The 13,201-nt window shown below is 48.2% G+C and overlaps 1 protein-coding gene across 6 annotated transcripts in view; it reads left to right on the plus strand.

Moving 5' to 3' along the window:
- AACS (acetoacetyl-CoA synthetase) overlaps positions 1-13,201 on the plus strand; it is an 81,107-nt gene that overhangs the window by 33,129 nt on the left and 34,777 nt on the right. For all 6 annotated transcript variants that reach the window (XM_055239065.2, XM_055239067.2, XM_063614757.1 and 3 more), the window contains exons 6-8: positions 4,922-5,036; positions 5,275-5,356; positions 9,051-9,198. In XM_055239065.2, coding sequence (XP_055095040.1) covers positions 4,922-5,036; positions 5,275-5,356; positions 9,051-9,198 — 345 coding nt within the window. The remainder of the gene's footprint in view (positions 1-4,921; positions 5,037-5,274; positions 5,357-9,050; positions 9,199-13,201) is intronic.

Genomic DNA, 13,201 nt, shown 5'->3' on the forward strand with positions numbered 1-13,201 from the left:
TTCCCTACCGTTGGCTGTTCTTGCCGCCTCTCCACTGTCCTTCTTCATACGTTTGATTGAGCGGTTCCTTGTTTCCTCCGTGACCCCAGCTAGGCACTGCCATCTCCCACGCGTGCCATCGCAGTAGCTTCAGACCAGTCTCGTTTCTGCTTCTCTCCACTGTACACCTTTTTATCTTTTTCTTTGCTTTCTTTTTTAACTTTCATCACCTTTCTACTATCCAGTATACACCCTTTAACAAGTGGCTCCGAACCAGTGTTTGTTTCTATCTCTCTCCCAGATTAAATATTCTTCAGAGGGCTGGGCTGGGTAGCTTACACCTGTAATCCCAGCACTTTGGGAGGCTGAGGCGGATGGATCACTTGAGTCCCAGAGTTTGAGACCAGCCTGGGCAACATGGCGAAACTCCATCTCTACAAAAAAGAAATAAATTAGCTGGGTGTGGTGGTGCACAGCCTGATCCTCAGCCTGGGAGGTTGAGTCTGAGTGAGCTGTGATCTGTCTGCTGTACTCTAGCCTGGGTGACAGGGCAAAACCCTGTCTTAAAAAAAAAAAATCCTTTAGTGACTTTCTAATTTTATTTTGTTCTGTTTTTCTCATTACCTTTTTTTTTTTTTTTCTGAGACAGAGTCTTAGTCTGTCACCCAGGCTGGAGTGCAGTGGTGTGATCTCAGCTCACTGCAACCTCTGCCTCCCAGGTTCAAGTCATTCTCCTGCCTCAGCCTTCCAAGTAGCTGAGACTATAGGCGTGGGCCACCACGCCTGGCCAATTTTTGTATTTTTAGTAGAGATGGGGTTTCACCATGTTGGCCAGGCTGGTCTTGAACTCCTGATCCTCAAGTGATCCACCCGACTTGGCCTCCCAGTGTTGGGTTTACAGGCGTGAGCCACCGCTCCTGGCCCTCATTACCTTTTCAAACTGTATTGCTGGGGTTTAACACCACTATTTATTTTGCAGGATTGAGTTATATGTGGCCACCTTGCCTAACTTTGATTTGTTCTAGTGGTTTTTCTGGTGACTTTCACAGATTTTGTGTGCAGCTGTTCCCATTGTGTGCAGGGGGCAAACTGTTTCTAGTTCCCATCCCGGGACATAGGTGGGGGTGTTCAGCACAGGTGCAGGTGGGCTGGGGGAGGGTGTCTTGCATGTTCTTTTCTCATTGGATATCTCATCTTTTACCAAGTGCGGTATGTGCCGTCAGGTGTTTGCCAGATACCTTTTGTCAGTGAAAAAGTTTCCTTCAGTTTCCAGCTGATTAAAGCATGGGTGGAAAGCATGTTGCCTTTTATCAGAAGCTTCCAAGATAATCAGGCCATTTCCCCCTCCGTTAGCCTGTTGCTGTAGTCAATAACATTGGTCTGTAGTCTCTCTCTCTTTTGGTTTGTGTGTTTCCTGTTTTTCTCTGCCTTCTGTAATGGCTTACACAGAAGGGATGCTGTAGCTTACAGAGACTTGGTGGTGCTCGCCTGCAGAGCTGCCCACCCTGGTGTCCCTGAAGGAGGTAGACCTTTGTCACTTCAGCTGTGGTGCTGCTTTTTGAATAAATTTTGGTAATTTATATTTTCTTGAGAAGTCATCCATTCTATCTGGATTTCAAAACCTATTAAACATTGTTTTCTGGCTTATGAATCTTTTATTCTGTAGTCAAGTGTGATTTCTAATTTTGAGAGGCCACATGCTTCAGCTTAGTCATTTGCAATATGAGGGTGATAAGGGCACCCATGTCCAAGGTTATTCTGAGCAGTAAATGAGCGAATATCGGTCCAGTGCTTAGGGCAGCACCTGACACACAGTAAGTGTTCTGCAAGGGTCAGCTGGAAATGTTAGGTTTCCTTGTTTGTTTGTTTGTTTGTTTGAGATGGAGTCTCGCTCTATCAACTAGGCCGCATGATCTCAGCTCACTGCAGCCTCTTCCTCCCCAGCTCAAGCGATTCTCCTGCCTCAGCCTCCCGAGTAGCTGGGATTATAGGCATGGGCCACCGTGTCTGGCTAATTTTTGTATTTTCAGTAGAGACGGGGTTTCTCAATTTTGGTTAGGCTGGTCTCAAACTCCTGACCTCAAGTGATCTGCCCGCCTCGGCCTCCCAAAGTGCTGGGATTACAGGCGTGAGCCACTGTGCCCGGCTGAAATGCTAGTTTTTTTCTTGATCAGATTTTTCAAGAAGCTTACTTTTATTTTATTTTAAGACAGGGTCTTTCTCTGTTGCCCAGGCTGGAGTACAGTGGTGCGAACATAGTTCACTGCAGTCTCGAGCTCCTGGGCTTAAGTAATCCTCCCCACTCAGCCTCCCACATAGCTGGGATTACAGGTGCCCTGCTAATTCAATAAAAAAATTTTTTTGTAGCTGTCCAAGCTCGTCTCCCAAAGTGTTGGGATTACAGGCGCGAGCCACCATGCCTGCTAAGAAGCTTATGTTATTGGTTGTTTTGGAAAAATGATTTTTGGTTTTGTTGGTCAAGTCCATCATTAGTTTTTCCTTATGGCTTTAATTCCTTCTCTTTTTCTTTCCCTGGCTACCTAATTTTGAGTGTAGTTTACTGAAAACATTGGAAATGGAAAACAATAACATTTGCAATTGTTTTCCTGTTGTGTTTCTGATAGATCGTATGTTCCGGGGAGTGGGAACCCTGTCTGTCTGCTTCCCTGGCATGGTGCCTGGCACCTAGCACATGGAATAAACAAATGCTTTCTACTCCCTACTCTTCTCTGTTAATTCAGCTTCTAGTTTGGGAAATTGGACAGTGTTGAGTAAACTCTCAGTCCTAGAACTCTTAGCACAGAGATTCTCAAATTTTATCACACCTCAGGATCATCTGGACGGCTGGTGAGAATAGATTGCTGGGTGCCCTGCAGAGTTTCCGATTCATTAGGTCTGGGGCCCCAGGTGAGGCTGACTGGCTGCCCGGGGGACCGACCACACTTTGAGCTGCCCAGCCTCCCTCCCCCAACACTCTGCCCCTTAGAGTCCCACAGAGTCAGCGCTTCTGCTTCCCTGCTAAGAGTCACCTGGGAGTTCTGAAAACAAATGCCCGCCGCTCCTGACCCGTTAATTAGTTATCCTGATGAGCTTAATTAACTTAATAGTCCCACCGCAGGTGGTGCTACCAGGCAGCCAGGGTGGAGAGCCCTGTCCTGTGAAGTCCCTACTCAGAGGTTCTGGGGCCACTGTATGTGCCCTGGGGGTAGCCCCAGGTGTTGGTCTTGAACTGCTTGCATCAGGCTCATGTGCGAGGGAATAGCAGCCATCTGGGCGATGCCTACCCATGTTTGCAGATGGCAGTCTCTTAACACAGTGTAACCTTGAAGATGGCTAGGAGGGAAGTGAATAGAAGCCTTGTCTTGAGAGTGCTTTAATCTGTTACTAACATTAATAGTCTGTTAATAATTAATAATCTGGACCAACACTCAGGGAGTGTCAGTGAATGTTATGAGTTCCAAGAACAAGCCCATGCTTTGCTGTTGTGGCCTCTTTGGAAGATGAATCTTCTTTTGTATACACTAGTGGAGCTGTGCTAACAGGCTCTTTCTGTAAAGTGGGGAATCTTTTTGGTAGTGCAAACACACACTCTGTACTCTTCCTATTTCAGTATATGTCTGTAAATACTTCTGGTATTTCTTGATATTGATGCCTTCCTTGGCATGATGGTTGTTCTCAGATATAAGTTGTGCTCTGATCAACTTTTTTTTTTTTTTTTTTTTTTTTTTTTTTTTTTTTTTTTTTTTTTTGAGACGGAGTCTCGCTCTGTCGCCCAGGCTAGAGTGCAGTGGCGCGATCTCGGCTCACTGCAAGCTCCGCCTCCCGGGTTCACGCCATTCTCCTGCCTCAGCCTCTCCGAGTAGCTGGGACTACAGGCGCCCGCCACCGCGCCCGGCTAATTTTTTGTATTTTTAGTAGAGACGGGGTTTCACCGTGGTCTCGATCTCCTGACCTCGTGATCCGCCCGCCTCGGCCTCCCAAAGTGCTGGGATTACAAGCGTGAGCCACCGCGCCCGGCCTTTTTTTTTTTTTTTTTTTTTTCTGTCGCCCAGGGTGGAGTGCAGTGGCGCTATCTTGGTTCACTGCAAGCTCCGCCTCCCGGGTTCGAGCGATTCTCCTGCCTTAGCCTCCCGAGTAGCTGGGACTACAGGTGCACACCACCATGCCTGGGTAATTTTTGTATTTTTAGTAGAGATGGGGTTTCACCATGTTGGTCAGGCTGGTCTTGAACTCCTAACCTCATGGTCCGCCCACCTTGGCCTCCCAAAGTGCTGGGATTACAGGCATGAGCCACCATGCCTGCCTTTTTTTTTTTAAAAAAAAAAAACAAACAAACAGAATCTCCCTCTGTTGCCCAGGCTGGAGTGCAATGGCACGATCTTGGCTCACTGCAGCCTCCGCCTCTTAGGTTCAAGCGATCCTCCTGCCTCAGCCTCCGAAGTAGCTGGGGCCACAGGCATGTGCCACCATGCCTGGCTAATTTTTGTATTTTTAGTAGAGATGGGGTTTCACCATATTGGCCAGCTGGTCTTGAACTTCTGACCTCAAGTGATCCACCTGCCTCGGCCTCTCAAAGTACTTGGATTACAGGTGTGAGCCAGCGCGCCTGGCCTCATCGACTTTCTTTATTGGCTACGGGTGCTGGGGTCACAGGGACCTGGTCATGCACTGATGATTTTGCCCTTTCTCTCCTGTGAAATGCAGTGGTCCTATTGGCTACTGAAGGTTTTTGCCGTTTTGTTGTTTTAGAGACAGGGTCTCACTCGTGCCCAGGCTGGAATGCAGTGGTGCAAGCATAGCTCACTCCAACCTTGAACTCCTGGGCTCAAGCAATCCTCCCACCTCAGCCTCCAGAGTAGCTGGGACTACAGGCATCCATCACCATGCCTGCTGGTTTTTGCCTTTTGGATGATCAATGATGAGTTTTTCCTCCTGCTTTCAGGGTGTGCTGGACCGGTTTTCTCAAATTCAGCCAAAGCTCATCTTCTCTGTGGAGGCTGTTGTCTATAATGGCAAAGAGCACAACCACATGGAAAAGCTGCAGCAGGTGGTTAAAGGTGTGTGGCCCTTCTAGCTCCCAGCCGGCATGGCTGGGTGTGTGTGTGGGTACATAAGCGTCTACCAGGAGTCAACCTGGGTAGTCTCTGCCCCAGATTGTGTTATATTCTCTGCCGCAGATTGTGTTATATTCTCTGCCCCAGATTGTGTTATATTTTGTGGAAAAAAAAAAAAAAAAATCAGCAGCCAAGCATCTTTGTCCTGTAACCTTGTGTTTTCTCCTCTCGCTCCTTCCAGGCCTACCAGACTTGAAGAAAGTGGTGGTGATTCCTTACGTGTCCTCCAGAGAGAACATAGACCTTTCAAAGATTCCAAACAGGTAATGTACCGCATTCTGACCCTCAGGTCCGTATGGAACCCACTGGAGCTCCTGCGGGGAAGTAGGCCTCTGGATCTTCCACTTGGGGTCACTCAGAGAATTTTAGAAGTGGAGGAGGTTTTAGTTAAAAGCATTTGTAGATAAGGCACCTGAGGCCCCAGAGCAAATCCCCCAAGGCCACATAGTGAATGAGTGGCGGAAGAGAGATGGTCCCAGGAACCCTCACTCTTCCGATCTGGTGTTCCTTATGTAGGGGGCTCTAATGGGGCCAAGCCCAACTTCCCAGATTGGCCACAGAAATTCTGCATTGGAAATCATGTGTACATGTATGTGCACATGTGGGTGCATGCACTGCACACACGTGCACATGATGCAGGCACACATCTACATGTGTACACATACATGTGCATTTATACATGTGCATATGCACACAGGTGCACATGCATGTGTACATGTGTATGTATGGCTGTGCATACATAAACACTCGTATATGTATTTTTCACCTTCTAGGACATGCACGTGTTTGCTGATGACATCTTTCTTGGCTTTTCTGACATTTATAAGAGAATAAACCGCATGTTTTATGTACCAAATAGAATTGTAAGACTCTTAATTTTGAATAGAGATTAAGGAAATGGATTCTGGTTTAGTCAAAGTTGAATTTGTCCCAAAGTTCTTGGAGTTACCTTCCTTTAATTTTTCTTGAAACAGTTGTGGGGAGAGGGTTCTGAGCTCAGGCGTTTACCCCTGCGGGGTAAGCTTTCCCTTGAGCCTTGGGTCTGGGCCACTGGAGGGCGCCTCGTACGTGGCTCCTTGAGGCCTGGTGAGGAGGGGCTGTGTAGACATGGCAGGGTGTCTTCATACCAGCCATGGAGACCAGAGGTGGAAGAGCGGAGGAGATGGCAGAGGCCTTTTTGTTCCAGCAAGTGGTAGTTGGTGCATGGCTTATTACCGTCTGTCAGGGTGTTCTCAGGGGCACCACAAGGTACAAATCATGTGTCCTGTCCTCCTGGAGTTGCAGTCTAGTTGGAGAGGTGAGACCCACCTGCAGGGAGGATGAGCTGTGACCACTAGGAGTGGGAGGGACAGGATGTGCCCAGGAGTTGACAGCAGGGCCTGGTTGCTTCTCTGTAGGATCTGGGGAGGTGGCATCTGGGGTTGGCTTTGAGGTATAAGCAGGATCTGGGGACAGCTGTGTGTGCAGGGCACATTCTGGAGCCTGGAGGGTGCTGCAGGCAAAGTGGTGGCTTGGCGAGGGCCATGGTCTCCAGATGCGACTTGTCAGGTTCAGCTCTCAGCTGTGTGACCCTGTGCAAGTAACCTCTCTGAGCCTTGTGTCTCCATCTGTGAAATGGAGATGAGATAGTACCTGTATTAGGTCATTCTTGCCTTGCTATAAAGAAATACCTGAGACTGGGTAATTTATAAGAAGAGGTTTAATTGGCTCATGGTTCTACAGGCCACACGAGAGGCCTGGTGCCGGCATCTGCTTCTGGGGAGCCTGTATGGAGCTTGTGATTATGGCGGAAGGGAAGTGGAGAGGGCACTTTACATGGAAAGCAGGAGTGGAGGGGGTCGGGGGGTGGGGTGCCACACACTTTTCAATGACCAGGTCTCGTGTGAACTCAGAGTGAGAACCCACTCATCACCAAGGGGATGGTCTGTGCCATTCACGAGGAATCCACCCTCGTGATGCAAACACCTCCCACCAGGCCCCACCTGCAGATTGGGGATTACATTTCAACACGAGATGAGGGTGGGGACAAACATCCACACTCTTATCAGCACCGTCCTCTCAGGCTGGCTGGGAGGATTAAATAAGCCGCTGCTCTGCAAAGCGTGCACAGTCAGCTCTCGGTGATCCTGCCTGTCATTGTGCGGCTGCGGTGGGCTCTGTCGCCTGAAGCACCTGAGTCAGGATGGGCAGATCCTTCACAGGCAGGCCCAGGTGCCTGTCCCTGTGGACTGTGGGACCCTGCCGACCTTAATAAATTACAACCGGGTGCCAGAGCGCTGGCTTTATTTCATGCAACCTCGGATTTAGTGTCCCAGGTGTATGGATGGAGGCCATGATGCATGGAGGCTAGGAGGAAAACCAGACAGGGTTTACCAGCCCCCTGGTTGGCCCTGCTTTTATTTTTTCTGAATAATATTCATCAGCAGTTGATATAAAATGAGGGCATCCAGCAGACTCGTGTTAGCCACTTCATTTAGCCCGACACCCCAGGGGCTGGACTCCCACTGTAGTCCATCCTTTGATTGTGGATGCCACAGATAAAGCAGAAACGGGTCCATGCCCATCTGTGGAGAATTGACGGGGCCGGGGGAGCCACCCTGTGGGCTTTTCATTCTTAGAAGAGCTTTAACAAAGGGAATCATTATGTACTGTGATTTATGGGCCATTTGACAGAAAAGGCTTTTCTCTGTGTGAAGTATCTGATTAGATCCGGCACTTTATAATGGGATTCTTACAGGAGGTAGAGGTGGGACGGGGTTTTCATTGGCTGTAAAGTTCCACAGTGAATAGTTTTCCTGACACGCTGGAGCAGATGGCTTTGTTTGTTTCTTGCTTAGAGTTGAATTATTTTGGATGCCCTTTTTAAACCACCGTGTCTTCCCCAGGAGAAACCTTTATCTTTAAGGATGCCTTCTCATGCAAGACAGCAAAATTCTTCATTTTAGTCTGTATGGCATTTGTATTTCAGAGTAATTATCCCTAGCAAATGGCTGCAGGCTGCATTTAACTGATTCCCACCTCCTTCCCTGAGAGAAAGTCCATTTGTCAATTGAGTATAGGGCCAATGTTTTGAGATGGATGTTGCTGCTGATCTCAAAATAGAAAACCACCTTTTCCCAAGATGGCTTGTGGCTTCTGCGGCTGTTTCTAGTGCAGAAAACAAATCTCCTGTTTGTGTCGCCCCTTTGGTGGTTCTTGGCCACCTACAACAATGCTGCCTGTCAGCTTTGGGGGTAAGCCTAGGCACACTTCCTGGGTGACAGTCAATAGCTGCGATTAATTTTCTTTGTTCTTGCACAGATATTTGTATCTTGCTATTGTAAACCTCAGGATCTAGTAAGTTAGTGATAACACACGATATTTGCTGAGCGGTTCTCTGTCATTGAGCTGTGGTTCAGGAAATTGGCCCCACATCTGTAGGAAGGGCTCATTAATCTAGCATCTCCTCCTCTCCCTTCTCCATGGGGAAAGCATCTTACTTCAGACCCACTTAGCCAGTGCTTCCTTTTGGGCAATCATTGGAAACAAAGCATTTGCTAATCAGGTGATCAATAGCAAACAAAGGACATGGGCTCAGAAGACTTCAAGGCCATTTCCAAAGCCTCCTTCAGCAGTGTTGGTACACACATGGCTTGTTCATTGTAAGTGATCCTTCTCCATGGTGGTTATGAAAACACTTAAAAGATTCTCTAAAAGACAGCCCTTGGCCCTGTCAGCAGTGCTGATTAAGCAACTTGAAACCTTCAGTCTTTCAATGAGTTTTGCTTCAATTAGCTTGAATCTCTGAGATCTGACTGCCTCCCCTAGTCCCAGAAAGTTTCCAAATCAGGCCACCGTCCCCCTGGAATCCTGGCTTTTCTGGGGTAGAAACAGAGGGAAGTGCACGGGTGGAATCAGCGGGTCTGGTCCAGCATTCTGGGACATTCACGGCGTGTTTCCCTGCGTTTCGGCCCACAGTGTGTTTCTGGATGACTTTCTTGCCACCGGCACCAGCGAGCAGGCCCCGCAGCTGGAGTTTGAGCAGCTGCCCTTCAGCCACCCACTGTTCATCATGTTCTCCTCGGGCACCACGGGTGCACCCAAGTGCATGGTGCATTCTGCTGGGGTAGGTCTCTGGGGAAGGCTCTGCAGGGCCTCTCGTTGTCTGTTTGCTTCAACAGGGCCTCCCAGCTGATGATGGCAGTGTTGGAGTTGTCAAACTGCACCCCATCCCCAGAGAGTCCAACGTGCAGCTTCTCTCCAAGTGGGGTGCTGCATGGAGATCTGGCACTGGGTCCAGGGCAGGGGAGTGCTGCCACTTCAAAGGCTGGGATGGCACCTACCACCATGGTGATAGGCTTGGAGGTCACTGTACAGCGCAGTGTGCCTTGGGGGTAGGGGGTGCGCTGGCTGAACCAGCTACATTCACCCTGCAGGTCCGGACCACCTGGCGGATTGTGAACTCAGTAGGTGGGCCCTGCCAGCATTTTAAAAAGAACGAATCAGAATAGACAAGAATAGATGATATTAGCACAGTGCCAGACGCAATGGCCCATACCTATAACCCCAGCACTTTGGGAACCTGAGGCGGGCAGATTGCTTTGAGCCCAGGAGTTTGAGACCAGCCTGGCCAATACAGCAAAACCCTATTTCTACTAAAAAATACAAAAATTAACTGGACGTGGTGGCACATGCCTGTAGTCTGAGCTACTCGGGAGGCTGATGTGGGACAATTGCCTGAACCCAGGAGGCAGAGGTTGCAGTGAGCTGAGATCATGCCACTGCACTCCACCTGGCAACAGAGCCAGACCCTGTCTCAAAAAATAAAAATAAAATAAAATATTAGCACAGAATAGGCTCCTAAGAGGTATGGGTGTTGTTCTATGAAGCTGTCATTACATGGAGTGGAATGTGTGCATGTGCTGGGGGCATTGTAAAACTTACGTCTGACCGTGGGTTGTGGTAAAATATTTGAAAGCCACTGGTTAGGTTATTAGAAGGCTAGGTTACTAGGTTATTAGGTTATTATTAGAGTCTAATTAACTGAGAAAGAGCCTACCCGTGCTGTGAGTCGGTTAGGGCTGCCATAACAAAATACCACAGGCCATGTGGAACACCAAGGTGCCGCACGGTTGCTCTTGTCTGAGGCCTCTCTCCTTGGCTTGTGGACGGCCACCTTCTTGCTGTGTCCTCGTGTGATCTTTCACGTGACATCTCTGGTGTCTCTGTATGTGTCCAAGCTTCTTCTCCTAAGGACACCAGTCAGATCGGATCTGGGCCTGCTTTGACAGCTCATTTAAACTCCATCACCTTTTAAAGGCCCATTTAGTCACAATCTGAGATACTGGGGATTAGGGCTTCAACATACGAATTTTGGGGGTACACAGTTCAGCCCATGACGCATGCTTTTAATTTTTCTTATTTCACCAAAAGTCTAACTTTATTAAAGCACCTGAAATAATGTTACTACTATGCAATAGAATGTATACGTATAGGTTAGTGACTTTTAACCTTTTATTTTATTTTATTTTATTTTGAGATGGAGTCTTGATCTGTCACCCAGACTGGAGTGCAGTGGTGTAATCTTGGCTCACTGCAACCTCTGCCTCCTGGGCTTAAGCAGTCCTCCCCCCTCAGTCTCCCATGTAGCTGGGATTATAGGCATGTGCCACTATGCCCTACTGTTTTTGTTTGTTTGTTTGTTTTGTATTTTTGTGGCTTTTTTTTTTTTTTTTTTTTTTAGAGATCGGGTTTTGCCACGTTACCTAGGCTGGACTCAAACCCCTAGGGTCATGTATTCCACCTGCCTTGGCCTCCCAAAGTGCTGGGATTACAGATGTGAGCCACCATGCTCAACCAAACCTTTTATTTTTGAAAAAAATAAAATACCTAGAGAACCTCTAGAAAAGCTGCAAGAATAGTAAGCTCCATGGTACCCTTCAGCTGGATTCTTCCATTGTGAACATTCTGTCTTTAGTATTTTCAACGTCCTTTTTTTTCGTTTTGTTTTGAGATAGTTTCTCACTTTGTTGTACAGGCTGGAGTACAGGTGGTGTGATCATGGCTCACTGCAACCTCTACCTCCTGGGCCCAAGTGATCCTCCCACCTCAGTCTTCCAAGTACCTAGGACTACAGGCACGTGCTACTTTTTTGTTTTTGTAGAGATGGGGTTTTGCTATGTTCCCCAGGCTGGTCATGAACTCTTGGGCTCAAGTGATCCTCTCACCTTGGCCTCCTGAGTGCTGGAATTACAGGCATGAGCCACTGTGCCTGATGTCAACATCTATTTTTAACATGTCCTAAAAGCCACTTTTGCCTTCTTTCTCTCTCAGCGTATATACACACGTTGTTATTTTGCTTTTTGTTGAACCAGTTGAGAGTACGTTGGAGCCACAATGATCTTTCACTCTTTAATATTTCAGCACATATCTCCCAAGAACAAGAGCATTCTCTTACAGAAGAGTGTGTAGCGCGCTCATCAAATTCAGGAAGGTTGGCATTGGTGCAGTGCCACCCCCTCATCTATGGTCCACACTCAGGTCGCCAGTTTCCCAGTAGTGTCCTAGCAGCTCGGGCGGTGGCACGTCAGTCGTCAGGTCTCCTGCATGTCTGGAGCAGCTCCTCGGGCTTCGTCTTTCGTGACACTGACATTTTCGAAGAGCCCAGGCTCCTGGTTTGGCAGAATGGCTGTGTTTGGGTCTGCCTGGTGTCTCCTCGTGGTTAGGTCCAGGTGATGCAGCTTTGGTGGGAACACGCTGGAAATGATGTTGTGTTCTTCTCCGTGCATCTATCGGGGGGGGATACAACATTAGTGTATTTCATTTCTGTGATTTCACTAGGCCACTCTTCAGAAATGAAATGCCTGGGTCAATGTGGTGCTTTGCTTTTTTTTTTTTTTTTTTTAATTGAGATAGAGTCCTGGCACTGTCACCTGGGCTGGAGTGCAGTGGCGCAATCTTGGCTTACTGCAACCTCTGCCTCCCGGGTTCAAGCGATTCTCCTGCCTCAGCCTCCTGAGTAGCTGGGATTACAGGCGCCCACCACCATGGCTGGCTAAGTTTTTTTTTTTTTTGTATTTTTAGTAGAGATGGAGTTTCACTAGGTTGGCCAGGCTGGTCTCCAACTCCTGACCTCGTGATCCGCCCTCCTTGGCCTCCCGATATGCTGGGATTACAGGCGTGAGCCATCACGCCCAGCTGAATGTAGTGCTTTTCTAATAACTGCTATCACGTCTCACTTCCTCTGATCCTCCTCTGCCCCTGGCCTTGATAAGAGAGCTTCTTCCTGACTCGGCCGAATCCTTACCTTGCACTCAGACTTCTGGGCCAGTCTGTGGGAGTCAGGGTGCTTGCTCCACGCCGTGGCTCTCACCCTCACGCTGCTCTAGGCTCTCCTCTGGGCCAGCTCTTCAGCTCTCCCCATAGCTCATTTCCCCATTTCCCTCTCAGTTGGCTCAGCCCATAGGGAGGAGAAAAATCACCGTATCTTGGTCAAACCTTCTGGTCACCACTTTTCCCCCCAAACTCAGAAGAAGAGAATTCTCCAAGTGGAGAAACCTTTGCTTGATAAGACAGTGGCATTTGAAAAGGAAATATACAAGTTCCCTTATTCTAGCTCATTTAGCTTTTACAGATGTTCCCTCTACCTAGAAGCAGTTTGAATCCCTTCCATAAAAAGGAAACATTTACATTGGAATCATTTGAAAGCCCTATTAGGCTTTTTACAGAGTATTTTCATCAGAATGTGGAAAGGAGTCAGTGTGGTTTCATCATCACCTAGATCTGGATTCACGGAAGGTCTTGTTGCAGGCTGTGAAATAGATCCGAAGGTTCAAGAGCCTGTCCACGCACAGCAGGTTAATTCTCAAGAAACCCGGGGGTGGGAGCGAGGGGCTGAGGTCAGTGGTGGGGGGCAAAGGCCTTATTTCTAGCAGTTACACTGGCTCAACCAAGTTGCCTCTTTGCAGGCAGTGAGCTGTCCTGTCGCTCAAATCATCTGATTTTATGAAAGCCAGTCGGGGTGTGTTCACAGACTAAGGTGTAGTTGGAATCGCATTTTCCCTGTGAAAGGTCAGCCCTGGTGTACCTGGGTGTAGGTCTGTTAATGAGCCACCGAGATGAGCATTTTT

The sequence above is a fragment of the Symphalangus syndactylus genome, chromosome 13, assembly GCF_028878055.3.
Source record: "Symphalangus syndactylus isolate Jambi chromosome 13, NHGRI_mSymSyn1-v2.1_pri, whole genome shotgun sequence".
In the NCBI taxonomy this organism is placed as follows: domain Eukaryota; kingdom Metazoa; phylum Chordata; class Mammalia; order Primates; family Hylobatidae; genus Symphalangus; species Symphalangus syndactylus.